At 45.6% G+C, this 27,849-nt stretch overlaps 2 protein-coding genes and 1 non-coding gene across 10 annotated transcripts in view; all 3 read left to right on the top strand.

The window, feature by feature from the left end:
- CHD4 (chromodomain helicase DNA binding protein 4) overlaps positions 1-16,575 on the top strand; it is a 30,558-nt gene extending 13,983 nt beyond the window's left edge. For 3 of the 8 annotated variants that reach the window (XM_060658598.3, XM_060658600.3, XM_060658595.3), the window contains exons 23-40: positions 1,536-1,660; positions 1,944-2,181; positions 2,345-2,520; positions 5,955-6,135; positions 6,220-6,306; positions 6,396-6,484; positions 6,611-6,744; positions 7,085-7,229; positions 7,344-7,509; positions 7,767-7,864; positions 7,974-8,103; positions 9,373-9,444; positions 9,753-9,890; positions 10,120-10,228; positions 10,335-10,467; positions 14,382-14,580; positions 15,314-15,477; positions 15,641-16,575. In XM_060658598.3, coding sequence (XP_060514581.1) covers positions 1,536-1,660; positions 1,944-2,181; positions 2,345-2,520; positions 5,955-6,135; positions 6,220-6,306; positions 6,396-6,484; positions 6,611-6,744; positions 7,085-7,229; positions 7,344-7,509; positions 7,767-7,864; positions 7,974-8,103; positions 9,373-9,444; positions 9,753-9,890; positions 10,120-10,228; positions 10,335-10,467; positions 14,382-14,580; positions 15,314-15,477; positions 15,641-15,658 — 2,402 coding nt within the window. In that variant the 3' untranslated portion in view covers positions 15,659-16,575. Of the gene's footprint in view, positions 1-1,535; positions 1,661-1,943; positions 2,182-2,344; positions 2,521-5,954; positions 6,307-6,395; positions 6,485-6,610; positions 6,745-7,084; positions 7,230-7,343; positions 7,510-7,766; positions 7,865-7,973; positions 8,104-9,372; positions 9,445-9,752; positions 9,891-10,119; positions 10,229-10,334; positions 10,468-14,381; positions 14,581-15,313; positions 15,478-15,640 lie in introns of all 8 variants that reach the window. The other 5 variants (XM_060658599.3, XM_060658596.3, XM_060658593.3 and 2 more) reach the window with 3 other exon arrangements.
- LOC132660495 (small Cajal body-specific RNA 11) lies at positions 7,542-7,681 on the top strand. The gene has a single exon (XR_009601835.1).
- Positions 16,576-17,162: 587 nt separating the features above from the next.
- NOP2 (NOP2 nucleolar protein) lies at positions 17,163-27,446 on the top strand. The gene is made up of 16 exons (XM_081796096.1): positions 17,163-17,296; positions 17,577-17,683; positions 19,389-19,434; positions 19,595-19,683; positions 19,860-20,104; positions 21,720-21,775; positions 21,891-22,053; positions 22,153-22,350; positions 22,506-22,595; positions 23,442-23,529; positions 23,606-23,746; positions 24,325-24,464; positions 24,611-24,700; positions 24,879-25,001; positions 25,122-25,350; positions 26,664-27,446. Exons 2-16 carry the CDS (start codon positions 17,581-17,583, stop codon positions 27,320-27,322), a joined length of 2,460 nt encoding a protein of 819 aa, XP_081652222.1. The 5' UTR covers positions 17,163-17,296; positions 17,577-17,580; the 3' UTR covers positions 27,323-27,446.
- Positions 27,447-27,849: the final 403 nt, after the last annotated feature.

The raw sequence follows: 27,849 nt of genomic DNA, 5'->3' as shown, positions 1-27,849 counted from the left end.
TTTCTGTCTGACATATTTCTTCATTCTTACCTTTGTTGTGCCGCTGATACTTAAAAAAAAATTTTTTTTTTAACGTTTATTCATTTTTGAGAGACAGGGACAAGAGTGTGAGACGGGGAGGGGCAGAGAGAGAGGGAGACACTGAATCCAAAGCAGGCTTCATGCTCTGAGCTGTCAGCAAAGGGTCTGACATGGAGCTTGAACTCACAAACCAGGAGATCATGACCTGAGTGAAGTTGGCTGCTTAACCCACTGAGCCACCCAGGCACCCCTACTGTTGATACTTTTTATGATTGCTGGTTATTTATTGTGTAGAATGTCTGTGAGTTTGGGTTTGTCTGATGTTTTCTCATGAGTAGATTGAGGTTTTTAGACTTTTTGGACAAGAATACCATAGAAGCAATGCCGTGTTCTTTTTTCCCCCCCTATTTATTTTAAAGAACTTTTTTTTAAATGTTCATTTATTTTGAGAGAGAGTGTGCACGCTTGCACACGCACATGGAGGGGAGGTGCAGAGAGAGAGAGAGGAGAGAATCCCAAGCAGGCTCTGTGCCAGCGCAGAGCCTTTTGCAGGGCTCGGTCTCACAGACTATGAGATCATGACCTGAGCTGAAATCAAAAGTTGGACGCTTAACTGAACCACCCAGGTGCCCCTTCATGTTTTTTAAACTTACTTATGTTGAGAGTGAGAGAGAGGAAGAGAAAATGAGTGGGGGAGGGGCAGCGAGAGAGAGGGTGAGAGAGGATCCCAAGCAGGCTCTGCACCATCAATGCAGAGTTGGATGTGGGGCTTGAACTCACGAATCATGAGACCATGACCTGAGCTGCAACCAAGTGTTGGTTGCTTAACCGACTGAGCCACTACGGTGCCCCACAGTGTTCTTTTTGGTATATCATGTCAGGGGGAGGACATGATGTTGATAATGTCTCATTACTGGTAATGTTAACCTTGATCCTTCAGTTCAGGTGATACCTGCTTAGTTTCTCCACTGTAAAGCTACTCTTTTTCACATTGTAATTGATAAATATCTTTTTTTTTTAGTTGAAGTATATTTGACACAGTGTTAACATTAGTGTCAGGTGTGCAGGGTAGTGATTGGGTAACTCTAAAAGTTACACTCTGCTCACCACAAGTGTAGTTACCATCTGTCATACAACACTATTACAGTATCACTGACCATATTCTCTATGCTGTGCCCTTCACCCCCACGATTTATCTGTTACATAACTGGATGAAAGAGGTATTTGAGACTATGGTCATGCACTGTTTCTCCTCAGACTTTTACTACTCTGATGTTTGCCTGATGAGGTTTTGTATTTCTGACATTCTTTCTACATTTATTAATTGGAATTCAAGAGACACTTTTTTTTTTTTTTTTTTTTTTTAAGATTTTTTTATTATTTTTTAAGTAATCTCTACACCCAACTTTGGGATCGAACTCCCAACCCTGAGATCAAGAGTCAAATGCTCTACTGACTAAGCCAGCCAGGTGCCCCTCAGGAGACCCTTCTAATGGTTTTTGTTCCTTCCTTAGCACCGGGTGCTCAACAGTTCTGCTTCTTGCTTTCTACTCGAGCTGGGGGCCTTGGAATCAATCTGGCCACTGCTGACACAGTTATTATTTATGACTCTGACTGGAACCCCCATAATGACATCCAGGTGAGCAGAGGTAGTGGCCTTCATATACAGTAACCTACTGGTAATGCAGTGTTCTCTGTGAGGGCTCCACCATCTGGAATTAGTTGTTTCAGGGGAAAACAGTAGATTTTTTTTGTGTCTTTTACCTTATTGTGAACCAGAGAGTTTGAGTTAGCCAAGGTCTTAATTTGGGGGTAACATGAGAGAAGGTGGGGTCTGGGGGGGAAGTTTGTGTGAAGGCAAATGCAGAAGCAGGAAAATAGGATTATTTCAGTTTCTGACTTTGCATCGTGCCCACCTTCAGGCTTTTAGTAGAGCTCACCGTATTGGGCAGAATAAGAAGGTGATGATATATCGGTTTGTGACCCGTGCGTCAGTGGAGGAGCGCATCACGCAGGTGGCAAAGAAGAAGATGATGCTGACGCATCTAGTGGTTCGGCCTGGGCTGGGCTCCAAGACTGGATCCATGTCCAAACAGGAGCTTGATGACATCCTCAAGTTTGGCACTGAAGAACTATTTAAGGATGAAGCCACAGATGGAGGTGAGCTAGTCAGGAACTTGTTTTGGTGTGGGGCTTGGCCTCTCTAAAGGGTATATTTGATACTTAGGGTCCTGAGACTTGGACCTAGGGTCCTGTGGGACTTGCTTTTTCACTGCAGCTGCTGAATCTGACTTTGAGGGTATGGACCCCTGATTCTTTGTAGGAGGAGACAACAAAGAGGGAGAAGATAGCAGTGTTATCCACTATGATGACAAGGCCATTGAGCGACTTTTGGACCGTAACCAGGATGAGACAGAAGACACAGAATTGCAGGGCATGAATGAATATTTGAGTTCATTCAAAGTGGCCCAGTACGTGGTGCGGGAAGAAGAGATGGGGGTGAGTATGAGTCCAAGGCAATGCTGTGCTTGATGACTGGTGTGGAATTTGTTATTGCGACCAGGATGGTATTTGAGACAAGAGGAAAACATCTGTAGGTAAATCAGTACATTGAATTGATATACCTCTTTGAAAGTAAATATTATCACACATGGGCAGTCACATTCTCATTTTTGCCGTGGCTATCAGGAAACTCATAGCCAAATTTCACACTCAAAACATTTATATATATATTAGCTCTTCCTTATCACAATCTCATTTTATCTTCTGTAGTTTATTGATCCTACAAATAAACTTTTGATTTCTATCTCAAATCTCTTGGGAGAAAAGGCAGGAGATGAGATACATATCTGGGCAGCCTATTTCCCTGTACTTCTTTTTTTTAAATATTTTTATCTTGGAGAGCAAGCGCTCGCACGTGTGTGCAATGAGTGAGTGGAGGAAGAGCAAAGAGAGAGAAGGGGGCAGAGGATCTAAATCGGGCTCTGGGCTGACAGCAGAGATCCTGATGTGGGGCTCCAACTCACAAACTGTGAGATCATGACCTGAGCCGAAGTCAGTTGCTTAACCAACTGAGCCTCCCAGGTGCCCCTATTTCCCTGTACTTTTTATAGCAATAGACTGTTTTCCCTTTTTCTTCTCTTCCCTTCCTTTTTTACCAAAAACAAAACAAAAAAATCTCTAAAACTGATGAATGTGTGGCTTCTTTAATAATTTTCTCCTCCATGGGGCGCCTGGGTGGCTCAGTCGGTTAAGCGTCCGACTTCAGCTCAGGTCACGATCTCGCGGTCCGTGAGTTCAAGCCCCGCGTCAGGCTCTGGGCTGATGGCTCAGAGCCTGGAGCCTGCTTCTGATTCTGTGTCTTCCTCTCTCTCTGCCCCTCCCCCGTTCATGCTCTGTCTCTCTCTCTGTCCCAAAAATAAATAAACATTAAAAAAAAAAAAAAATTAAAAAAAAATTTTTTTTTCTCCCCCAAAAGTAGAGTATAAAATGAAAAAAACAAATAGACATTTTCTTCTGGTCCTCTTTAGACCATTCAACTCAGAGTTCTTTGAATTGGCGTAGCTTTCTGGCAGTCTTTGCCATCTTTTTCCCAGCTTTCCAACTCAAAACCATCCCCCCCTTATTGCTGTGTTTTTCTGATATATACCTGTTCTCTTTGTTTTCTTCTGGAGATGATGCTGCTAGACTCTGTTGGAACTGTGACTGAGAAGTCTGACATAGGTGTATGGGCTGTAGTATTCAGTCAAAACTGCCCTCCTGTAAGGTGCTTTGTGTTTCTGTTGGGGCAGTGACTGCATGGAGGGGTGATTGGCTTGGGGCAGCACATGCTGAATGGTTGGGAAGGGAGGGTGGTCCTCCCATTGATAACCTCTGCTGTTGACTACTCAGGTATACAAATGGCCCTCTCATTAGCAGCTGTGGCTGCCATCTACCTTATAAGATTTTTTAAATTGTATTTTTTGAATAAATAGTAATTCACATTCAAAATTCAGAAGATACCAAGATATCTCTTTCCCATCTAGTTCCCTCCCTGGGGATAACTGAAGTTTTCAGTTTTTTGTATATTTTCCTAAAGGTATTTTATGTGCATACAAATTACATTCATACATATGTATACATGCATGTGCCTGTATATACATACATACACATAAACACTTTTTTCCCTTTTCATTTTATTATTTTTTTTTCCCTTTTCATTTTAGACACAAAAGTAGTTGTCATATATGATGTTCTGTACCTTGCTTTTTGTCCATTTGAATAATCTTGGAGATTTAGTCCAAATAAATTACATAAAGAGCTCCTCCTCCTTTTAAAAAAATTGTTTTTAAGATTATATATTTTTAACTAATCTCTATACCTAGTGTGGGGCTCATACTTTATAACCCTGAGATCAAGAGTCATGTGCCGTACCAGTTGAGCCAACCAGGCCTCCCCTTCGCCCTTTTTTTTGCTGCATAATATATCTTTGTTTGGAAGTACCGTTATTTATTTACTTAAATATTTATTTATTTAGAGAGAGCATAAGCAAGCAAGCGGGGGAGGGGCAGAGAGAGAGAGAGACAGAGAGAGAGAGAGAGAGAGGGAATATCCCAAGCAGGCTCTGTGCTCTTAGCATCAGAGCCTGACGTGGGTCTGGATCCCATGAACCATAAGATCATGACCAGAGCTGAAATCGAGAATTGGACACTTAATCCACTCAGCCACCCAGGCGCCCCCATGATTTATTTTTTAAGATTGAGGTAAAATTGACAGCATTAATGTTTAGTTTCTGTTGTACAACAAATTGATTTGATATTTATGTATTTTGTGAAATGATCACCTGGTAAGTCTAGTTAACATCTGTTACCATGCATAGTTGTGCATTTTTTTTCTTGTGATGAGAACTTTTAAGGTCTATTCTCAGCAACTTTCAAATATGCAATACGGTGTTATTAACTGTAATCACCATGCTGTGTGTTATATTCACAGGACTTGTTTATTTTATAACTGGAGGTTCGTACCTTTTGACCCTCTTCATCCATTTTGCCCACTCCTCACCCCCAGGAATTGATTCAGTTAGTTCCATATTGATAGACATTTAGGGTGTTTCTAATATGCTGTTAGTAGTGGTTTAGTTCTAATGTAAGGGATTTGGAATCAGTTACTGGTCTTGAAGTGTCTGAAAAAAAGATTTTTGGAGGAACGTAAACATTACTAGAACATAAGAGAGTATGTATGTATAATTTGGTTTTGTTTTTTGCACACAGTTGGCAAATTTTTATGAAATTATGAAGAACAGAAGAGCTTATGGTCCTTCTACTTTATCTCTTATGAAGATTTTTTGTAGTATTTTAGAAGCCCTTTTTTTAAAAAAAATTTTTTTTTTAACGTTTATTTATTTTTGAGGCAGAGAGAGACAGAGCATGAACGAGGGAGGGTCAGAAAGAGGGAGACACAGAATCTGAAACAGGCTCCAGGCTCTGAGCTGTCAGCACAGAGCCCGACGCTGGGCTTGAACTCACGGTCTGCGAGATCATGACGTGAGCCGAAGTCGGCCACTTAACCGACTGAGCCACCCAGGCGCCCCCAGAAGCCCTTCTATTCTCCCTTCCTATCTAATCTCTTTTTCCTATATTTTGCTGTCTCCCAACTGTGTAGGTCTCAGTAAAAAGTGTTAGAAGAAAGCATACGGTCTCTTCATGCTTCTCTTGTGATAACATCATCTCACGTTTTTCTTTAGTTATGTTGACTGCTAATCTCTATGTAATTATGAGGAGCCATGTCCTGTCAATTAAATTTCTCTTTAAGTTCTTAGGTCCAGCCAGGCACACTAAGTATTTCAGAGTCCAGTCCTGAAAAGGAGCTAGCACAGTGGGAATTGTGTGAGGACCAGGGGTAGCTGGTGGTGCTGACTTCAGCACCCCTGAGTCCTGGCCCTCCCTCTGTCCCAGGAGGAAGAGGAGGTAGAACGAGAAATCATAAAACAGGAAGAAAGTGTGGATCCTGACTACTGGGAGAAATTGCTGCGGCACCATTATGAGCAGCAGCAAGAAGATCTAGCCCGAAATCTGGGCAAAGGAAAAAGAATCCGTAAACAGGTCAACTACAATGATGGCTCCCAGGAGGACCGAGGTGTGTGTGGCCGGCCCCGCCCCCCACCCATGGGCCGTTCCACTAGAGCAGTGGGCCCCGCTCATCTGCCCTCTCTCCCTCCAGATTGGCAGGACGACCAGTCCGACAACCAGTCCGATTATTCAGTGGCCTCAGAGGAAGGTGATGAAGACTTTGATGAACGCTCAGAAGGTGAGGGCTATGCCTTTCTGCTGACTTTTAAATGTTACTTTGTTTAATACCTCTGTCAGTGTCGCTCATGCCTCCTTTTCTTTTTGCAGCTCCCCGCAGGCCCAGTCGCAAGGGCCTGCGGAATGATAAAGATAAGCCATTGCCTCCTCTGTTGGCCCGTGTTGGTGGGAATATTGAAGTAAGTGCTGTTTGATTCTAAGGAGGGGTGATGGGTGAGTGCTTGATATTTGGTCTTTGATGGAGTAAGACCTGCTCCCTCTCACGTAGGCCTGCTCCCTCTCACGTAGGCTCCTTCTTCTTCTAGGTACTTGGCTTTAATGCTCGTCAGCGAAAAGCCTTTCTTAATGCAATTATGCGATATGGGATGCCACCTCAGGATGCTTTTACCACCCAGTGGCTTGTGAGAGATCTGCGAGGCAAATCAGAGAAAGAGTTCAAGTAAGTTGAGAGCTGGAGTGACTGTACAGAGCAAGAGTTTTTAATCTCTGTCATTCCACACTACTCGTCCAGGCTGTGCAGGGAAATTGTCCGTGTTCTCTGTTGAAGTTGATGGGTGAAGCTGTTCGTAATAGGGCTCTTTGTGTTTCTAGCTTCCCTAGAAGAGAACCTGGGGCGTGGTGTGGGATCTGGAGAACCATCCTTCAATGCGATTGTGGGCTTTATCTCAAGATGGAGCCAGAGTTGTTGTTGCCTGAGTTAATGCCTAAGTGGTGGGAAAGATCTCATCTAGGAGTTGGCCTGATAGCTGTTTAACTCATTTTTCACTTCCTTACTACAGGGCTTATGTGTCTCTTTTTATGCGACATTTATGTGAGCCGGGGGCAGATGGGGCTGAGACCTTTGCTGATGGTGTCCCCCGAGAAGGCCTGTCTCGCCAGCATGTCCTTACTAGAATTGGTGTCATGTCCTTGATTCGAAAGAAGGTGAGCCCTGAGCCTCTTTTCATTGTTCAGAGTTTGTAGGGGAAACTGGAGGGCCAATAGGAAAGGAGCCTAGAGCTGGAATTGAGTCTTCACTATCTTGTCTTATTGCTCCAGGTTCAGGAGTTTGAACATGTCAATGGGCGCTGGAGCATGCCTGAACTTGCTGAAGTAGAGGAGAACAAGAAAATGTCCCAGCCAGGGTCACCTTCCCCAAAGACTCCCACACCCTCCACTCCAGGGGACACACAACCCAATACCCCTGCACCTGCCCCACCTGCTGGTAAGTGTGCTTGTACTCTCTTTTTCTGTCTTTTGTCCTTGCCTATGCTTTGTCTGCTCCCTTGTGCTCAGCTCTAACAGGGGAGTCTGGCAGGACACAGAGCAATCTCCCTCTCAGTTTAGGAGAGCCGTCCTAAGAATAGGGCTGGCTCTTAAAGGCACGAGAGGACAACTTAAGATGAGACAAACTGAGCGGGTGTGACCTTCTCGCTGGTCTAGGACCTTCCTCCTAATTAAGTGTCTTCTGTTGGTCTGCAGAGGATGGGATAAAAATAGAAGAGAATAGCCTCAAAGAAGAAGAGAGTGCAGAAGGAGAAAAGGAGGTTAAATCTGCAGCCCCAGAGGCCACTGTCGAGGTAAGAGATGGGGGTGACTGGATGCCATACCAAAGGTAAATGGATAAGCCTGTTCATCCTTTTCGATCGTTGGCCTGTTTGCTTCAACTTACGTCTTTTTCCTTTGAAGTGTACACAACCCCCTGCCCCTGCCTCAGAGGATGAAAAAGTCCTTGTTGAACCTCCCGAGGGAGAGGAGAAAGTGGAAAAGGCAGAGGTGAAGGAGAGAACAGAGGAACCGATGGAGACAGAGCCCAAAGGTATCCACATTTTCAAGTACTACATTGTGCAGATCCCTATGAAGCTCTTGGACTTTTAACTGGGCTATGGGGTGTCAGGAAGAAGTGAAACCCTGAATAATCCTGCACCCTTGAATTTAAATTGAGGGTTTTTTCCCTTAAGATGTCTTTTATGATGTTAATCATGGAGATTTAGGATTAAGACTTTTCCAGGGCACGTGGGTGGCTCGATTAGATTAGTTAAGCGTCAGACTTCAGCTCAGGTCATGATCTCAGGGTTTGTGAGTTCAAGCCCCAAGTCAGGCTCCTTGCTGACAGTGCAGAGCCTGCTTGGGATTCTCTCTCTTTGCCCCTTCCCCATTTGCATGTGCTCTCACTCCCCTGTCTCTTTCTCAAAGTAGATAAATAAACTTAAGAAGAAAAAAAAAAAAGACTGTTCCATTTGGCTATGGTGAGGAACAGAGAACATTTTTATTTTTTTATTTTGTTTTTTAAGTTAATATGTAAGTTTGAAGCAAGCATGAGCAGGGTAGGGGCAGAGAGAATCCCAAGCAGGCTCTGTGCTGTTGGTGCAGAGCCCCACTTGGGGCTAGATCTTGTGAGATCATGACCTGAGCTGAAACCAAGAGTCAGATGCTCAACTGACTGAGCTACCCAGGAGCCCCCTTCTTTTTTAAGTCAATTAATTAATTATTATTTATTTATTTTTGTTTTGTTAAAAAAATTTTTTTAATATTTATTTTAAAAAATTTTATGTTTTATTTTTTTTGAGAGCGAGTGCAAGTGGGGGACCGGCAGAGAGAGAGGGAGACATCCAAAGCAGGCTCCAGGCTCTGAGCTGTCAGCACAGAGCCTGAGTGGGGCTCAAACCCACGAGCTGCTCCATCATGACCTGAATCGAAGTTGGACGCTCAACCGACTGAGCCACCCACGTGCCCCTTTATTTATTTTTTAACGTTTATTTATTTTGAGAGAGAGAGTGCGCGCAAATGGGAGAAGGGCAGAGAGAGAGAATCCCAAGCAGGCTCTGTGCTATCAGTGCAGAGCCAGATTCAGGGCTCAGTCCAACAAATTGTGAGATCATGACCTGAGCCAAAATCCAGAGTTTGATACTTAATCCCTGAGTCACTCAGGTGCTCCAAAAGCTTTTATTTTTGAGTAATCTGTACATCCAACATGGGGCTCGAGTTCACAAGCTCGAGATCAAGAGTTGCATGCCTGTGACTGAGCCAGCCAAGCACCCCAAAACATTCTTCTTTATACACTCTCAATGCCATCTGTTCTCCCCAGGTGTTGCTGATGTGGAGAAGGTAGAGGAGAAGTCAGCAGTAGATCTGACTCCCATTGTGGTAGAGGACAAAGGTGGGTGTTTGGAGAAGCTGGTTATGATTAAAAAGGACTCTAAAACTAGATGCAAGGATTTTATCTTTGGGATAGCCCCTGGCCTCTTCCCATCCACGCCCATATAGCTATTTTATCCCAAGCTAAAAGACTCCATCTGTCCCTACATATGATTGTCATGGGCCGGTGGCATCTTTTTCTGGGTTTGAGAAACAGTGTGGAGAAAGGGTGGAGGTGGCTGGATACTTGCAGCATATAATGCTGTGGGTAAAGGCCAAGGTGCTATGCTTTTGTATGGCGCTGATATTTTTCTTCTGCATATCCTGTAGAAGAGAAGAAAGAAGAAGAAGAGAAAAAAGAGGTGATGCTTCAGAATGGAGAGACCCCCAAGGACCTGAATGACGAGAAGCAGAAAAAAAATATTAAACAGCGATTTATGTTCAACATCGCAGATGGTGGTTTTACTGGTATGACAATGAGGGACCATCTGGGGTTAGAAGCATCTAAAGTGAAATTAGGGTTCCTGTACAAAGACTTCATTAGATGAGGGACTGTCAAGCTGATTCTGTGTTAAAAAGCCACAGGCATGGCATACTACTAAGATGGCATCTGTGGGGGCAGAGATAAAGAGTTTTTTGAATTCTTAAAGACATTTGTGTCTCTTTTTCTCCCCAACCTTCCCCAAATTCTCTTCAGAGTTGCACTCCCTTTGGCAGAATGAGGAGCGGGCAGCCACAGTCACCAAGAAGACTTACGAGATCTGGCATCGGCGACATGACTACTGGCTGCTGGCTGGCATCATAAAGTATCCTTTGCCTGAGTCTGGGCTGAGGTTCTTGGTGAAGGTTTCTGAAGATCCCATGTTTGAGGTTCTTTCCTTGTTTTGTTTTTCCTGAGCAATTTTCCAATAGCCATGGCTATGCCCGGTGGCAGGACATCCAGAATGACCCACGCTATGCCATCCTCAATGAACCTTTCAAGGGTGAAATGAATCGTGGCAATTTCTTAGAGATCAAGAATAAGTTTCTAGCCCGAAGGTTCAAGGTGAGCAGGATGGGGAGGAATGAAATGTTGAAGTGACAGCTTTTATTTTTATTTTATTTTATTTTATTATTTATTTATTTTGGGGAGAGGAGGAGGGGCAAAGAGAGGGAGAGAGAATCCCAAATAGGCTCTGCACTCTCAGAGACCAGACGTGGGGCTTGATCTCACAAACTGAGATCATGACCTGAGCTGAAATCAAGAGTTGAATGCTTAACCAGCTGAACCACCCAGGTGCCCTGAAATGACAGCCTTTACAGTGCAGAAGGGACTACAAAGGAGGTAGTCTATTCATGCAGCCATGCTGTTTATTGTGTTTTCCTGTGTATGTTACTTAACTTTTTATATTGTGAAAGGCTTTGTTCCCAAGTATCTTAAATATTAGAAATATGGGGGCACCTGGGTGACTCAGTCGGAAAAGCATGCAACTCTTGATTTTGGGGTTGTGAGTTCAAGCCCCACAAATACAGAGATAACTTAAATAAAAAGTTAAAAAAAAAAAAGCAAAAAAATTAAGACCTAGAGACTCGAAAGTAACCAGCTCTTCAAGGGCTGAAGATGACTGTGCCTAATAAATGACACAGACAGAATGGCACCTGGCTAACTCAGTAGGGCATGCAACTCTTGATCTCAGGGTCATGAGTTCAAGCCCCACGTTGGGCATGGAGCCTAATTAAATACATACATACCAATAAATGACACAGACATGCAGTGGATATGTTGGGGGAACACTATAGGTTGGAGTGTGCAGGAAAGATACAGAGATGGGACTGAATTGGATCTTTGAAGAGGGAGGGCTGTCAGTGGGCTAGTGGTACTTTTATCTGCATCTGAGAGCACCTGTGTGGATAAGGGGTGGGGTGGATGCAAAGAGGAGATGCAAAGGTAGAGCTTCATTCTCAGAATCACTAGAGTTAGTAAACCCAGGGCTGAAGAGAGTCTCAGTCTAGAATTCAGCAAACGTACATCGAGGGCACCTTTGTGCAGACCATCAAAATGGGATACCATGAAGACAAGATACGGGGATTTTAAGCTGACTGTAACTGGGGGGTAAGAAATGTACACTAACCTTCAAACATGTGCCAAGCGATGAGTGGCACAGGGATACAAAGATAAGGCATGGTGCCTATTCTCAAGGAACTTTTGGTTTAAGGTAGAGGCAAATGTGTGATAAAATGAATGCCACTCTGTGTATTGGGAGGGATTCATATGGAAGTTCTCCAGGGAAAATTAGGGAGCCAGAAGAGAGCTCCCAAATGGCTTTGTGGAGAAGCTGGTATTGGAATTAAGTTTTGATTAATGTAATAGAGATAACTGGATAGAAACGGAAGGCTGTTTGAACCAACGGGATTAGGTAGGGCAGAGACCTAGAGGCAACAGAGCTTATGGTGTTTGCAAACAGCAAGTAGTCCAGTCGGGCTGTAGAGAACACTTGTTTGGGTGATGGTGGGAGGTAGGTTGGAGAGATAGGTAAGGGTTAGAGATCAGTAGGTGCATTTTTTGGCACCAGATGAGAGTTTGGACTTGACCCTATAGTTAGTTAATGGGCAGGCATTGAAGGATTGTGAAGAGTTTTGATATGACCAAGGAAAATGGAAACAGCATTCATGAGATTATAGAACTGCTGTACAGTCATGAGGTAGTAAAAGGCTGGGCTGTGGTGCTGGTTGTAGAAAATGAAAAGGATAAGATAAAGGAAACAAAATACCAAATAATTGATAGGATTTACTGGTTTACTGTAGGGTCAGCAAACCTTTTCTATTAAAGGGCTCAATAGTAACTATTTCAGGCTTTGTGGGACGTACATGTTGCAAATACTCTCGTAGTGTGCAAGTAGCCACAGGTGATAAACGAGTAAGTATGAATGTGTTCCCATAAAACTGTATTTATTGATGCCAAAATTTGACCTTCATATAATTTTTATGAAGTGTCACAAACTGTTGATTTTTTTCTAGCCATTTAAAAATGTAAAAAACCGGGGCACCTGGCTGGCTCAGTCGGTAGAGTGTGCAACTCTTGACCTTGAGGTTATAAGTTCGAGCCCTATGATGGGTGTGAAGATTACGTAGAAAAACAAGATTTTTTAAAAAAATGTAAAAAAACCATTCTTAGCTCTTGAGCCATACAAAAACAGCCAATGCGCCAGATATTGGCCATAGGCCATAGTTTTCTGACTCTTGACTGATTGGATTTGAGATACAAACTAAAGTTTTGAGCCTGAGTCACCAAGAAAAATGATCATTGGCAGATCAGGGAAGTATGAAGAGGGAGCAGTTTGTAGAGTTAAACTTTAGAAAAAGTCCTAGTGTCCTCCCACTACCCCCATCACCATAAACAAGTGGGATCAGAGTGATCAACCACATGAGTGGGATCAGAAAGCTCAGTGCTTGAAATGTAGGTTCAAAAAGCATCATTTGCACAGAGATGCTGGCTGAACTGGGAAAGGAGAAATCACTTAAGGGAGTGTGTTAAAAGACTAGCAAGCCAAGGGCTGGCCCTGGAGAAAGCTCATAGTATGGGACAGGAAGAGGCAGTTGGTGAAGGAGACAGGATCTGTAGATTGAAAGTAGATGCTTGGTCTGTCTGGGGATAGATTATTCTGCTTGATGAAGCATGTCCTGTGGAAGAAACAACAGCCCATTATTCTCATACTGTCCTATTTCCTGACCCCTAATGGCTTTATTGTTTTTAAGAACCAGTGGATGGATACTTGAGCAAATTAAGTCTTATAACTTCTGAAACAGCATTCTGTCCCTCGGAATATATTGCAAAGAACCTTTTACGTAGCTCCATCAGGTGACGTGTAAGTGTTCATTGCAGCATAATTTTTGGTGGTGGGGCCTGTAGGCAACCTAGATGTTCAGCTGGGACACTGGGAGTGTGCATAGGTAAAATGCGGGTTCACATCATTAAGCGTTCTAAGCAACAGAAGAAACAAAATATATGTGATAGAACAACATAAATTGAACAAATTAAAAAGATCTGAAGTGGGGAAAGGAAGAAAAAGCTTTTTATGTGTACAGAACAACATTTTGTTAAATTAGAAATATGCACATGAACCAATATTCAGTCTTCAAAAACACCAAAAACCACTCAGTAAGTATATTATAAGCGTTGCCTATTGGGGAAGGAAAGGGAATGGAAATGAGATATGGAGACAAAAGAAAATAAAATAATTTTAAAAAGTAAAACAACTTAAGTGATATGATGTGGTAAGCATATCCATAGAAGGGACAATCATGCAACCACTAAAAAGCATCTTTTGTCAGGGGCGCCTGGGTGGCTCAGTTGGTTAAGCATCCGACTTCAGCTCAGGTCATGATCTCATGGTTAGTGAGTTCAAGCCCCACATCGGGCTCTGTGCTGATGGCTCAGAGCCTGGAGCCTGTTTCGGATTCTGTGTCTCCCTCTCTGCCCCTCCCCTGCTCCTGCTCTGTCTTTCTCTGTCTCTCAAAAAATAAATAAATGTTAAAAAAATTTAAAAAAAAAAGCATTTTTTTGTCAAGAGCAGTTAATAATAAAGGAAGGTTTTTCCTGTGGAATTTTGAGTGAAGCCATGATGTAGATCTATAGAGAGAGAGTGATCTCTGGTACATAAAAAATATATACGCAAAGAAAAACCAGAACATGTTAACAGTATCTTTAGGAGGTGCAATTACTTACAATCTTAATTTTTTATACGATCTACTTTCTAAATTGAAACTATCATTTTTGTATAAGCAAATCAATAAAGGGCAAGGAGTTTTAAAAACATGGACTTCCAAATGGGGATTAAAAAAAGCAAAAGCAATGTGATGTTGAGCTGCTTGTGTGGGGGGGAGCCGTCTGTAAGGTTCTTTATAGGTTCTGAGAAGCCTGTCAAAAATCAGCAGAGTAAATATCAGTCCAACCCCCATCTCCTCTTTATCCTTCTCTAGCTCTTAGAACAAGCCCTGGTGATTGAGGAACAGCTGCGCCGGGCAGCTTACCTGAACATGTCCGAGGACCCTTCTCACCCTTCCATGGCCCTAAACACCCGCTTTGCTGAGGTGGAGTGTTTGGCGGAGAGTCATCAGCACCTGTCTAAGGAGTCAATGGCAGGAAACAAGCCAGCCAATGCAGTCCTGCACAAAGGTAGCCAGTGGCTCCCCTGCCTCCTGCTGACTCGGTCTCCTTCCTCCTCCCGAATACATAGTTACTCCTTGTTTCCAAAACTTTCAGAGTCCCTCTGGCTAGGATCTTTGCCTTCTTCCTTGAAAAGCTAATATCTTAGAGGCAATCAAGGACAGTGGTTCTTTGCCTCTTTTAACTCCATATATTCAAGTTCTTGGAGGTGGAAAGCAAAGCAGAATAATAGAGTATCGTCCGAGATAATTTAGAGGTGACTTCAGGTGATTTAAGATCCAGTTAGATTCTAGATCCCTTTCGACATTTCGTTTCTAACTAAAGTTCAAACATGGGGGGTGGGGTGGAGGGTGAAATGAGGGAAAAAAGGCTGTTACAAAGGAAGGAGGAGATAGCTCCAAAAGCTGGAGAGGGAAGATGATGAAAAAAGGAAACAACAGGAATAAGCTTCTCTCATGGAGGGAGAATACAGACGAGACAATATGGAGCAAAGTGCATTGAGGGCTAAGTGCCATAAAAAAACATAGCATCATGGACAGTTGGAAGTGGAATATAAGAAGTAGTAACTTGGGTATGGTGGAGGCCAGTCAGGTGACTCTGACTGACGGACCATACTCCAGCACATCAGTCACTTGGATCACTGAGAAGTAACAGACGGGCCTGGTTCACCGTGCTAAGAAGGATCTCAGTCTTGACTACCACAGCTCACCACCTGTTTCCCCCCCCGCACCCCCACCCCATGCAGTTCTGAAACAGCTAGAAGAACTGCTGAGTGACATGAAAGCTGATGTGACTCGACTCCCAGCTACTATAGCCCGAATTCCCCCAGTTGCTGTGAGGCTACAGATGTCAGAGCGTAACATTCTCAGCCGCCTGGCAAACCGAGCACCCGAACCTACTCCACAGCAGGTAGAGTGTTTTCTTCTGGCCAGCTGTTCCAGCAGAGCCAGTCTGGAACTTGTAATATTGCTCTCCTGGTTGGGGGGTGCAGGGGCTTACCGGTGAGTTCCCTTGGGATCAGGTAGATTCCTATGGTTTGGAATTCTGACTCCCTTGGCTCTCTTTCCTGTAGGTAGCCCAGCAGCAGTGAAGATCCGGATCGATGATACCACCTCCACCGCTGAGCAGTGACCTTCCTCACTTTCCCTTGCCCAGCTTCTCCCCTGGGGCCTGAGAGACCCTCTCCTTCCTTCTGCCCCATCTTCCACATTGTAAAGGAACAGCCCCCAGTGCACTGGGGAAGGGGAGGGAGTGAGGGGCGGTGGTGCCCTTCCTGCTGGAGAGACATGCAGCAGTAGCGCCGGCGCCATCTGCAGGGAGCTGGCGGGCTGGCCTTCTGGGCCCTGGCTTCTCCCCACCGTAACGCCTGTTACACACAAACTCTTGTGGGTTCCCGCCAGGCTTGAAGAAAACGATCTGAATTTCTTCCTCCTTTTGGTTTTATTTTGTTGGTTTATTTTGTGTTTTCTTTTCTCCTTTTTTGGGGGTATTCAGAGTGGGCCGGGCCCCTGGGCGAGACACAGCTACCTCTGTTGGCATCTTTTTAATACCAGGAACCCAGCGGCTCCAGCCACTGAGCAGCTAGAATGAAATAAAGTGGAAAAAAAAAAAAAAAAAAAAAAAAGAAAAGAACCAAAAGCATAAAAAACCACAGCAAATTTCTTGATGAAAATTGAAAATAAAAGTTTCCTTGTATTTTAGTGCTCTGGTTCAGTGTGGGTGTAGGTGCAGGTGGATGAGTGTGTATGACAGGAGCTCTGGGAAATGTGTATTTGAAACCTAAGGGGGTCACCTTGTGTTCTGATAATCTTTAGAAGAGCCATGTTCTGTGTGCATGTGCCTTATGTGGTGGGGATCAAGGATGACTGCCACCTGGAAAATGCGAGGCTCCAAAACCATACTTGGGTTCATACCCTGTACTACTGATTCATGGCTTTGTGACCTGGGGGAGTTAACTTACCTGGGCTGTAGATTTCTCGTATAAAATAAAGATATCTTCTTCATAGAGTTGTGAAGATAAAAATAGTAAAGTGCTTGGAAATGTTTTTAACAGCTAAGCACCCCCTTAGTGTTTATTTGGAGGAAGGCTGTAATTTTTTCTTGTTAACTTCTGTGAAATTAGGACACAAGAAATCTTCCTCTAGCCTCTAGAGGTGAACCCAGGCAGAGGCGAACCTTACTTAACGGGCTGAGCGGGGGTTTTGGGGGCCGAAGAAGCGGGTCTCCTAATCAAAGGGCTGGGAGGTGAGAAGCATGCGATTCCTTGGTCTTGAGACGATGGTAGGGCGGAGGAGGGCCGAAGTCTCACGCCTTGGTTGGGGGAGCGGCGGCGTGGAGGTACCAGTTTTTCCCACTGATACCTGCAACGAGGCAAGAGGCCAACACTTTGCGGACGGGGGTGGGGTGTGTGGGGCGGAGCGGGGGGTTGAAAAGGGTTCCGTCCGCATTGCTTTCTCCGCTCCCGGGGAGTGAAGTGGAAGCGGTCCACCTGTGAATTTCCTCCGGCGGTGCTGCCGCCAGCCCCGCGCGCGTTCCCAGGGGGAGCGTATGTTCTGGGTTCTGCGACCGACCAGAAGCGACCGGAAGAGGCGGGGCTACGAGGCGGGCGCGCTCTGTGCGCCTGCGTGAAACATTTCCGTAGCGTGTGGTGTCCGACCCTAGTCTCAGAGTGCACGTGGAGTGCCGAGCCGCTTATCCAGGGGCCTCTCGGGCCTGGACCCTATTTCAAGTGAGCCAAGGCTTCGGGTGGGTGTGGAGGAAGTTGGGGAAGGGTGACTGCACTGACTCAGACTGGGGCGTCGGGAGCGGGACGTAGTACAAATGGTGTGGGACCCAAGGGCCGGGTCCAGCATAAAATGGAGGTTTTGTCATGCCATTAGGGGCTGTTGGGAGTGCTGAGTCGAGATTCGAGGTGATGTCCTTTCCCAGTCTAATATGCTAAGTATGCGGTCTCCGTTTGCCTTTCCAATACGCGCGACTCTACCTTCTCCCATTTTTCTTTTCCCCAGTACTATGGGGCGCAAGTTGGACCCTGCAAAGGAGAAGCGCGGGCCAGGCCGTAAGGCCCGGAAACAGAAGGGTGCTGAGACCGAACTAGCCAGATTCTTGCCTGCAGGTAAGGGTTAGGCCTGGCCTCCTCCCCTCACCTCCTCCCTTCTCCAGTTCTTTAGGTTTTGCTCCATTTTTTCATCTGTATCACATCCCCTTCTGTTTTTAGTCTCTGTAGTCACTGTTCAAGTAGAATTTTCTTTGAGCTGAGTTACCGAATTTAGACAGTTTCTAGAGAAACCAGAGTATATTGTGTGAGTTATTAGAAAGTAGGTATGAATCAAACACTGTCTTTAGCACTTACAGAAGACGTAGCAGGGACTGAAGCACCCATGCAAGGGGGGGGGGGGGTCCAGTTTAACATTGAAGGAATTTAGACGACCTACACAGTTAGAGTTTAAAAAGATTTTAAGCTGGGGGACACCTGGATGACTCAGTCAGTTAAGAGTCCGGCTCTTGATCTCAGCCCAGTCTTGATCTCTGGTCATGATCTCACAGTTTGAGGGATCGAGCCCCTTGTAGGGCTCTGTACAGCGCAGAGCCTGCTTGGGATTCTTTCTCTCTCTTCTCTATGCCTCTCTTTCTCTGTGTGCACCTGCCCTGCTTGTGCTCACTCAAAACAAATAAATAAATGTTAAAAAAAAAAAAAAAGATTGTAAGCTGGGTTTTGGAAGATGGTTGACATGTTAGTAAGTGGAAGTTGAGAAGAAAGCCGACTGGTCACCATCAACCAGTTGTGTTGTGGAGGACATGGCTATGGCAAGGCACAGATCTGATTCCCACATGGTGAATAGTCTGCTGCATGGAAGGCTGGGGTGGGAGAGAAGAATGCACAGGTAGTTTGTGTTGGGCATTTAGAGAAAACAGTGCAGATTATTGAGGTATTAGAAAGTGCTAGGCACTATACTGAAGCTTTTGGATACATTATCTCGCCTCATTCATCTCATTCTCTTAGCGCCCTGTGAGAGAGGCATTGTTAAGGAGATGAAAGCTGAGAGATTAAGTAACTTGGTCATGTAAATGACAGGGCTGAAATTTAAACTTTCTATTTCTTGGAGAACCTAGGAAACAATCACCTACAAAGGTAAAATCTGTGGTTGGTTACTGAGTAAATTGAGAGGAAAAGAAAGGAGAAGACAAGACCGTTTTGTTACATAACTTCGTCCATTTCTTACAGACTTAGCAGTGTTTCAAATGGTGGAGCTGCTACAGGTCTTTCAACTCCTTCGGTCTTCTGTTGGCAGACTTAACGGCGATGGCAGAAGTGGTAGTGTAGGGACCACAGTGCCAGATCTGCACAACTTAGTCTTTGCATCTTGGTTTTGCCACAGAAGGAGCAAGTGTATGTGCCATGCTGGCTTATTTCAGATTGTTTTCACCATTTTCCTGAAGGAGGAATCATAACGGGTCCCATATTTACCAACCCATTACCAACTCAGACCTTTGGTGCGTTTAGCCATGTCTCTGTACACTAGGTCCAAGGCCAGAGAGAAAAGATGAATTTTGAATCTTTTGTTTTCAAGATGGTAGTAATGCTATTGATTGAAATCAGAAGGCTGGAGGGAGGCCCAGTTTGGATTTGGGTGATGCACAACCAGATGGAGATCATCTTTACATCTCTCATCCAACTCTTCCTGGAGGGCTATGAAGCAAGTTACAACCTACTCCCTTTAATGAGTGAATTGATTTTTTCTTCACTTTTATTTTCTAATGTTCTTTTTTCATTTCCCCTGTGACCTACTGTTTTGCCTCTCTCTCTTTTTTAAATACAGCGGGTGATGAAAGTTCTAAGAGGCTGTCTAGTCGTGCTCGAAAAAGGTGAGTGTGGGTGTCCAGACTTCCATAGATGAAATTGGTACTGTTCATTTTTAGTCACATGATCACGTGATCATACTGATGGAAAGGGTTGTTTGGCGACTGTTGTATTTCTATGGCAGAGTCTAAAGGTGTGTTCTGTTTCCTCCATATATCATTTCAGGGCAGCCAAGAGAAGGTTGGGTTCTGCTGAAGCCCTTGAGATGGCTAAGTTTCCTGGGGCCAAACCATTGCCTGGAAAGTTACCAAAAGGTCAGTGAACATAGGAGCTGTGTGCTACATGAGAAGTCCTCTACGTCCTGGGTAGGGAAGGACTTGTTGAGCATTTCTGGAGTGAAAGGAATAGCCAGAGGACATTTTTAGGGGTAGAAAGTACAGGGTTCATCAGTGTGTGCCTGCCATCAGTCCAGGATTATTCAAACCCTTAGGAGTCTCTGGAGGAGCTGTACAGACACCTGGTAAGAAGGGAGCCCAGTCCTTACTCCGTGCTTCTCAAGGCAAGAAGCGTCCAGCACCAACCCATAGCAGTGAGGAGGAAGAGGAGGAAGACGACTCCGAAGAGGATGATGTGGTGAACCAGGGGGGCCTCTGGGGCTCTGAGGACAGTGACGCTGATATGATAGATGACTATGGTGCTGACTCCAACTCAGAGGCCGATGATGAAGGTGAAGAGGTGAGGTTTCTCTCTGTGGGTGTTCAGGAAGGGATCCTTGCCTTTTAGTTTTTCCAGATCCTTTTTTTTTTTTTTTTTTTTACATTTGTTTATTTTTGAGAGACAGAGTGAGACAAAGTGAGAGTAGGGGAGGGGCAGAGAGAGGGAGACATAGAATCTGGAACAGGCTCTAGGCTCTGAGCTGTCAGCACAGAGCCTAACATGGGGCTCGAACTCATGAACCGCTAGATCATGACCTGAGCTGAAGTCAGACGCTTAACTGACTGAGCCACCCAGGCGCCCCTAGTTTTTCCAGATCCTTGAGAATATCCGTCAGTGATGAGGATAAGTGGAGTAGAGAAAAGGGGTTTTAGCATTCCGCCACTGTTTTCCTGTCATCTGTGTTTTTGCTCAGTGCACATACAAGTATAGAAAAGCTGTAGGATAGAGCATTTTGAAATAGACTGTTCAGTGGTGGTGAGGATATGGTCAGGGGAATCTTTGAATGCCCAATGTGAGGGGAATAGAAATGCATACACATTTTTTATAAAGCATTTGGTATCTGAGAACCTTAGGAGTTTCTTCCTTTTGACCTAGTAATTCCGTTTAAGAAGATGATCCAGAATGTGGACAAAGATTTATTCACATTTATGTAGGGGTCCTGGCTGGCTCAGTTGGTAGAACATGCAACTGTTGATTTCAGGGTTGTTAGTTTGAGCCCCATGTTGGGTGTAGAGATTACTTAAAAAAAAAAAATCTGGGGCGCCTGGGTGGCTCAGTCAGTTGGGCATCCGACTTCGGCTCAGGTCATAATCTCATGGTCCGTGAGTTTGAGCCCCACGTCGGGCTCTGTGCTGACAGCTCAGAGCCTGGAGCCTGTTTCAGATTCTGTGTCTCCCTCTTTCTCTCTCCTCCCCCGCTCATGCTCTTTTCTCAAAAATAAATAAATGTTAAAAAAATAAAAATTAAAAAAATCTAAAAAAATCTATGTATTACACAATTAGTATATGTTAGGAAAACTCAGGTGATACAGGGTTGTATAGGATGAAAAGAAAGTTCCCATTTGCACTGTTTCTCACAGTCTGCCTTTTCTCTACAGAGTTACTGTTAGGAGATTTGCAGACACCTTGTGGACCTTAATGCCCAAAACTCTGAAAACTGCCAAAATAACCAATATGCTTCAGTAAATTATGGTTCATTTATATACTAAATTAACATTGGGCCATTATGTCTGTGAAAATGCTGGTGATCTGTGAATGAATGAAAAAAGGCAGGAAACACATGTGAAAATGCATCATGATTTCAACTATGAAAAATAGTATGTCTGGAAGAAATGTGGCAAAATGGATATCCAAGGACAATTTTTGTCTCTTTTGTATACATATGGGGGTGTATTAACATTCAGAACTTTTAATGGGAAGTGAGTTACACACAAAAGTAGTATGATGAAACTCTATGATCTGTTACTTAGTTTCAACAATGGTTGACATATTCACTTCTATTCACTTCTTTAGCTTTCCTCCTTCCTTCTGAGAGTGTTACATTTGCATTTAGGAAACAAAGTACAGAGATGGGATACTACTTGGGAGGGTGACAGAGCAGGCTTTGCATTACTAGCCCCTGCCTCTTTTTTCAGCTGCTGCCCATTGAGAGGGCTGCCCGGAAGCAAAAGGCCCAGGAAGCTGTTGCTGGGTGAGTTTTGGAAACTCTTAGGATGGAGCCCAGGCAACAGCTGGGATGAAGGAATTGAGGAAGGAGGAGGTGTCTGTTTTCATCTGTGAATCACTGTTTCTGGACCTGTTTGTAGGAGCCAATGGAGTGAGGAGGAGACTGAGGAGGAGGAGGAAGCCGAGGAAGGATCCCCTGAGTCAGGCCCTCAAAAGAATGATGAGACAGATGGGGGCCTGCAGATCAATGTGGATGAGGAGGAGCCCTTTGTACTGCCCTCTGCTGGGGAGATGGAGCAGGATATCCTTCCAGTGCAGGGTGAGGGATGGGGAGAAGGTGCTTGAGAGAGGGGATTTCCAGGCCCTGGGACATCACCAAACAGTTCCTTAACACGTCCACATGCCCAGGCTCCAGACTTGCAACGAATTCACAAGCGCATCCAAGATATAGTGGCAGTGCTGCGTGATTTTGGGACGCAGCGGGAGGAAGGTAGATCTCGTTCTGAATATCTGCACCGGCTTCAGAAGGATCTGGCCACTTACTACTCCTATGGAGACTTCTTGCTTGGCAAGCTCATGGACCTCTTCCCTCTGTCTGAGGTAATGAATTCTAATTTAAGGCCCCTTTTGCTTTTCTTTTCTTATCTTCTCTGTTTTACCCTGAATGAGGAAGGCAGTCCGTCTCCTTGCTCTTTTCTCTTCTGGCTGAGCTCCTTGGCCAGCCTGACTTGCTCCCTGCCATTTTGCTTCCTCAGTTGGTGGAGTTCTTAGAAGCTAATGAGGTACCTCGGCCCATCACACTCAGGACCAATACCTTGAAAACCCGGCGCCGAGACCTTGCTCAGGTGAGGGCTGGATTTTGAGATTTATCTCAGGGAAGTGTTGACTTCTAACCCCAGAGACTCCTCTTTCTCCCTCTGAAGGGGGTTGGGGGGCTGGGGTCTTAGTACCTAAGCATTTCTTGTACAGGCATGATCCCAGGAGGCAAACCCAGGCAGGCTTAGTGTCATGCTGGATTTATCTGACTGACTCAGGGCCCAGGATCTCTGTGGAGTGGGAGACTCATCCCTTCAGCCTCTGTTCCTTGTGACAGGGTTAGGACGCTGGCATCAGGGAAAAAGTGCTGCCTCAGAACAAAATGGGAGTTGTCTGCCTTTTAGATCATTGAAGAGTTGGTAAACCTGTGGTTCCTGCCCCCAGAAAAAGACATGACACACATGAACAAACAGTATTTTAAACTCATCGTTTTCCAGGGTTCAGGGACCCCATGGTAAAGACCACTGTTCTACGGTTAGTGGTGTGGCATTGTGTGTAGTCTTTCTCCTGGTGCGAAGGTAACCTACCTGATCATTATCTTTAGTGTGTTGTGATGTTACATTTTTGGATGGCAGGGGTGCCTGAGGCTTTTGGAAAATCAGAGTTCAGTTCCAGGAAACAAAAGGACAGGAGCTGGCAGTCTGCTCCATTGGGCTGGAATTCAGACCTTGAGTTGGAGCCTCAGGCTAAGGGAAAGGACATCATAGGATGGTATGGGAGAGGCCACAGCCAATGAGTCTGTGGTGATTGTATCGTGACTACAGGCTCTGGAAGTGGTGGTGCCACAGGCCTCAGTAGAACCACGTTTTCATATTTCCACCTGTTTTCTGGGTGTAGGAACCTACAAGGTCTTAAAATCTTGATTTTATCTTCAGGCGCTAATTAACCGTGGCGTTAACCTGGATCCCCTGGGCAAGTGGTCAAAGACTGGACTGGTGGTATATGATTCTTCGGTGCCCATTGGTAAGTGTTCCCTGCCTGGAAGCCCTTCTGCCCCTGCCCTCGTCCCAGCATGTCACAGATGGGTGTCCTTCCACAGGTGCTACCCCCGAGTACCTGGCTGGGCACTATATCCTTCAAGGAGCCTCGAGTATGTTGCCGGTCATGGCCTTGGCGCCCCAGGAACACGAGCGGATCCTGGACATGTGTTGTGCTCCTGGAGGAAAGACTAGCTACATAGGTATGAGAAGGGAAGGCGGGGTAGGAGCCATTTGGCTTTCTGCTTTTGGAAGTAGTGGGGTTGCTAACTTACTAGTGTGCAAGAAAACCATACACAAGCAATTAGCAGAGCAGTGAGGAGTATAGGCTCTGGAGCCGGCCTGGTCCAGCCCCGTGTGTGCCACTAACTACCCATATGACCTCAGGCGAGCCCCTGGTCTTCTCTCGTTATCTGTAAAATGGGGTGGTAAGTGTCCTTGGCTTGGGGGTTATATTATGCTTGGGTTGTTAGGATTAAGATACACTGTTAGAAGTCCTTGGTCAAGTGTTCAGCACATAAGTAGTCCTAACCATTTCATTTAGCTGTTAGCACCAAAAAGATGTTCGGTAACAGCGAAAAAAACCACACCAGCAGTCTTGTTCATCTCAGAGTGCAGATTGGGTAGACCCGTACAGTAGACCGTGGGGAGGAGGCTTATTGGGAGTGAAGTTGCCTTGAAGCAGTGAGACTTCACTTACAGGTTCTTGGGCAGGAGGGTGGCCAGTGGGTGTGGAGGCAGAGGAGGTGGCTGGTGAGCACTGTGCCCTCTCTCCCCTCAGCCCAGCTGATGAAGAACACAGGTGTGATTCTTGCCAATGATGCCAATGCTGAGCGGCTCAAGAGCGTCGTGGGTAATCTGCACCGGTTGGGAGTCACTAACACCATCATCAGCCACTACGATGGGCGTCAGTTCCCCAAGGTAGGGTTCCCCTGTGTGTGTCTCTCTTGAGGTCTTCCAGTTCACCTGTCCCCTTCCTGACCTCACGGTATTTAGACTTGCTCCTAGGAAATAATGGTGCGGTACAGGTTGCCAAAACATCTAACTAACCTACCCCTTCTCCCCAGGTGGTGGGGGGCTTTGACCGAGTACTTTTGGATGCACCCTGCAGTGGCACCGGGGTCATCTCCAAAGACCCAGCTGTGAAGACTAACAAGGTGAGGAGTTGGGGGGTGGGGCTAAGGGTGGGAGTGGGGGCCAGCTGAGAGGGCTTGGCTGGGCCTTGCAGAGGTGGAATGGGAGGTGGAGGGGCACCTTGAGCAGTTAGTAGCTCGCCTCTTCTGAGGCTGCCTTTTGAAGTTTTGACACCCTCGTATCGGTCTCTCCTTGGGACAGGATGAGAAGGACATCCTGCGTTGTGCTCACCTTCAGAAGGAGTTGCTCCTGAGTGCTATTGACTCTGTCAATGCCACCTCCAAGACGGGTGGCTACCTTGTCTACTGCACTTGTTCCATCATGGTGAGGCCTTTGTTGTGGCAGAGCAAGAGGGGACAGGGCTAGGGGTCTCTTTGCCCCTTGGAGCTCTCTTCAACTCCAGCTCTGCTTTTCCGTCCATTTTTGTCTCCCCCACATATCCAGGTGGAAGAGAATGAGTGGGTGGTAGACTATGCCCTGAAAAAGAGGAATGTGCGGTTGGTGCCCACAGGTCTAGACTTTGGCCAGGAAGGTTTTACTCGCTTTCGAGAAAGGCGCTTCCACCCCACTCTGCGTTCTACCCGCCGCTTCTATCCTCACACCCACAATATGGATGGTTTCTTTATTGCCAAGTTCAAGAAATTCTCTAATTCTATCCCTCAATCCCAAACAGGTAAGCAGTCTGCTCTTTCTCCCCTTCATCACCCACCACCTTTGCTCTCTCTGCCTTGAAAGAGGCGTGTGACGCAGGGAAGGGAGGTACTTCTGCCTCCCTTACACCAGCCTTTGCGTGCTTGGATGAGAAACCTCTTTCATTTCAATTAGAATTGTTCCAGAGCCTGGACCCCATTTGAGTGTATGTGAAAGCACACGTACAGATGGGGACTTTTCCCTTGATTCTGCCAAGTCGTTGCAGTCTTTCGGCACTAGATGCACTCCCAGTGCAGTTGTGGTTTCTTTTTCTTCTTGGCCAAGGGGTGCCTTCCTGGTAATAGACCTCTGCTGGTCCAGCACTGTCAGCACTGGGTTGGCACAAGTCTCCTCAGAACTATCAGCAGTTCTCTGAGTCCATCACGTTAATTGCAGCTCTTTTTCTCAGTCATCTTGAGTCTGGCCTGGATCTGAGAGAGAAGGGTGGGGTTTCTGGAACAGGCTTGATGGTGCTGCATGCTGGGATATAACCCAGGTTTAGTTAGAAGAGGGAGAGGCAGGTTTCTTGGACTACAAACTGTGACTTATTGAGTTGATTTTTTTATTTACTTATTTAAGTAACTTCTTAAGTTCAAGCCCAGCATGGGGCTTGAACTCATTACCCTGAGATCAAGAATCATGTGCTCTACTGACTGAGCCAGCCAGGTGCCCTGATTTTTTTTTTTTTTTTTTTTCTTTATAAATAATGTCCCTCACAAAAGTCACATCTGAATGTTAACAGAAACCTTAAGAACTAGAACTAGAGAAATTTGCTGTAACTTTTTTTTCACTGTAACTTGAAAAGTACCTATTTAATGTTATTTCTCACTTATGTCTTAACTGGCTTGTTTCTGGTTGCTATGTGTGACTTATTTTCTTGTATCTCATCAAAATCCACATGAAAAAAAATGGTCTTTGATTTAAAAAGCCCAGTGCTTCAGGTATATTCAGGATTTCCCTCCTCCTCAGAGTGCCTTGTTACCTCCTGCCCTCAAGGGGACAGAGCTTCGTTTGAAACCTTTTTGCCTATGGGTGGGGAATGATCCCTTTCTCGTAATTTTTTGATCCTTTTTTCCTTAATACGAGGTTCAAATATGACTTGAGTAAAGGCCAGGTGATGTTAAGTAATACGAATGTAGGTGGTGTGCTCTTAGGCACTATCCCAGCTGTGTGGAACACTTGGCCAACAGTACCCAGGCAGTTTTCTTATCTTAATACCATTTACTTGCTCCACTAATGATGAGGATCCAGTGATGAGGCCCATTTTCTCAAACCATATGCTTAATTTTTAACCAGGAAATTCTGCAGCTTCCACCCCTACAAACCTAGACTTGCCTGAGGTGAAAGATCACATGACCCCCAAGCCTAAGGGCAGCAGCCATCCTGCCAAGAAAGCCAGAGTGGCTGTGAAAGCAAAGCAGCAGTTGCAGAAACGGCAACATCCCAAGAAGGCCTCCTTCCAGAAGCAGAATGGCATCTCCAAAGGGACAGACTCAAGTTCGCCTACTGTATCTTGTGACACAAAGTCCCAAGCTTCTTCTAAGCTCCAAGATAGCAGCCAGCCAGCTCAAAAAGCTGAAGTGATCAGGGGACAAAAGGTGCCTAGGAAACTAAAGCAACAGTTAGCTATGCCACAGGCCTCCAAGAAAGTTGCCTTCCGGAAGCAGAATGCTTCCAGGGTCACAGACACGGAAGTGCCAGTGCTATCCCTCTCCAAGACCCAGGCCACTCTCAAGCCTGAGGACTGTGATCAGCCCTTTGGAAACAGCAAAAGGGCTGAGAAGGTAAAGCAGCAATTGCCAGAACAGCCTTTCAAGAAAGCTGCCTTCCGGAAGCAGAATGGCACCCCCAAGGGGCCTGAGACTTCCACTGTGTCCCTTCTCAGTTCCGGCCGGCCCCCACCAGCAAAGAGGAGAAAATCTCAGTCCAGAGGCAGCAGCCATCTGTCGTCTTAGACGAATGGTTGAAAGTAGGCAGGGGTGGTTCATTACCGTTAATCACTGGTTTGGAACTATGGCCTCTGTGAGGTTGGTGTCCCCACTGTGCATATGAAATCTAATACACATTTTATACTCTCTGGCCACTGTGTGTTTTTTGAGGGGACTGGGTCCTGGCTTTGCTGCTTAAGGGTAGGGCTGGGAAGGTGGGACAGGGACCCTCTGAAGAGAGGAAACTGGTATACTGAGAAATCAGTTTCAGGCTCCTGGGTTTCCGTGGTCTCAGGGAGGAAGAGTCATGGAGTCAGAGCTTAGGGTAGTTGGACTCCGGGGAGAGGAGGGCAATAGGGATTTAGGGAGGATGGGCATCCTGCCACCAGAACCCAAGGAGTACTGAAGGGCCTGGATTTTATGCGTTTCTGCCACCCTGGCTGGATTGCAGGCGTGGACTGGGGTCCGCTCAGCCTCAGACCCGGAAAGGTCCAGGTGCCAGCCTCCAAGTGAACCTTTCATTGGCTTCTTCCCTGTCCTTCCCCGCCCCCCTG

Source organism: Panthera onca, chromosome B4, assembly GCF_046562875.1.
Source record: "Panthera onca isolate mPanOnc1 chromosome B4, mPanOnc1 haplotype 2, whole genome shotgun sequence".
Classification (NCBI taxonomy): domain Eukaryota; kingdom Metazoa; phylum Chordata; class Mammalia; order Carnivora; family Felidae; genus Panthera; species Panthera onca.
This window is presented reverse-complemented; position numbering and strand designations above follow the sequence as displayed.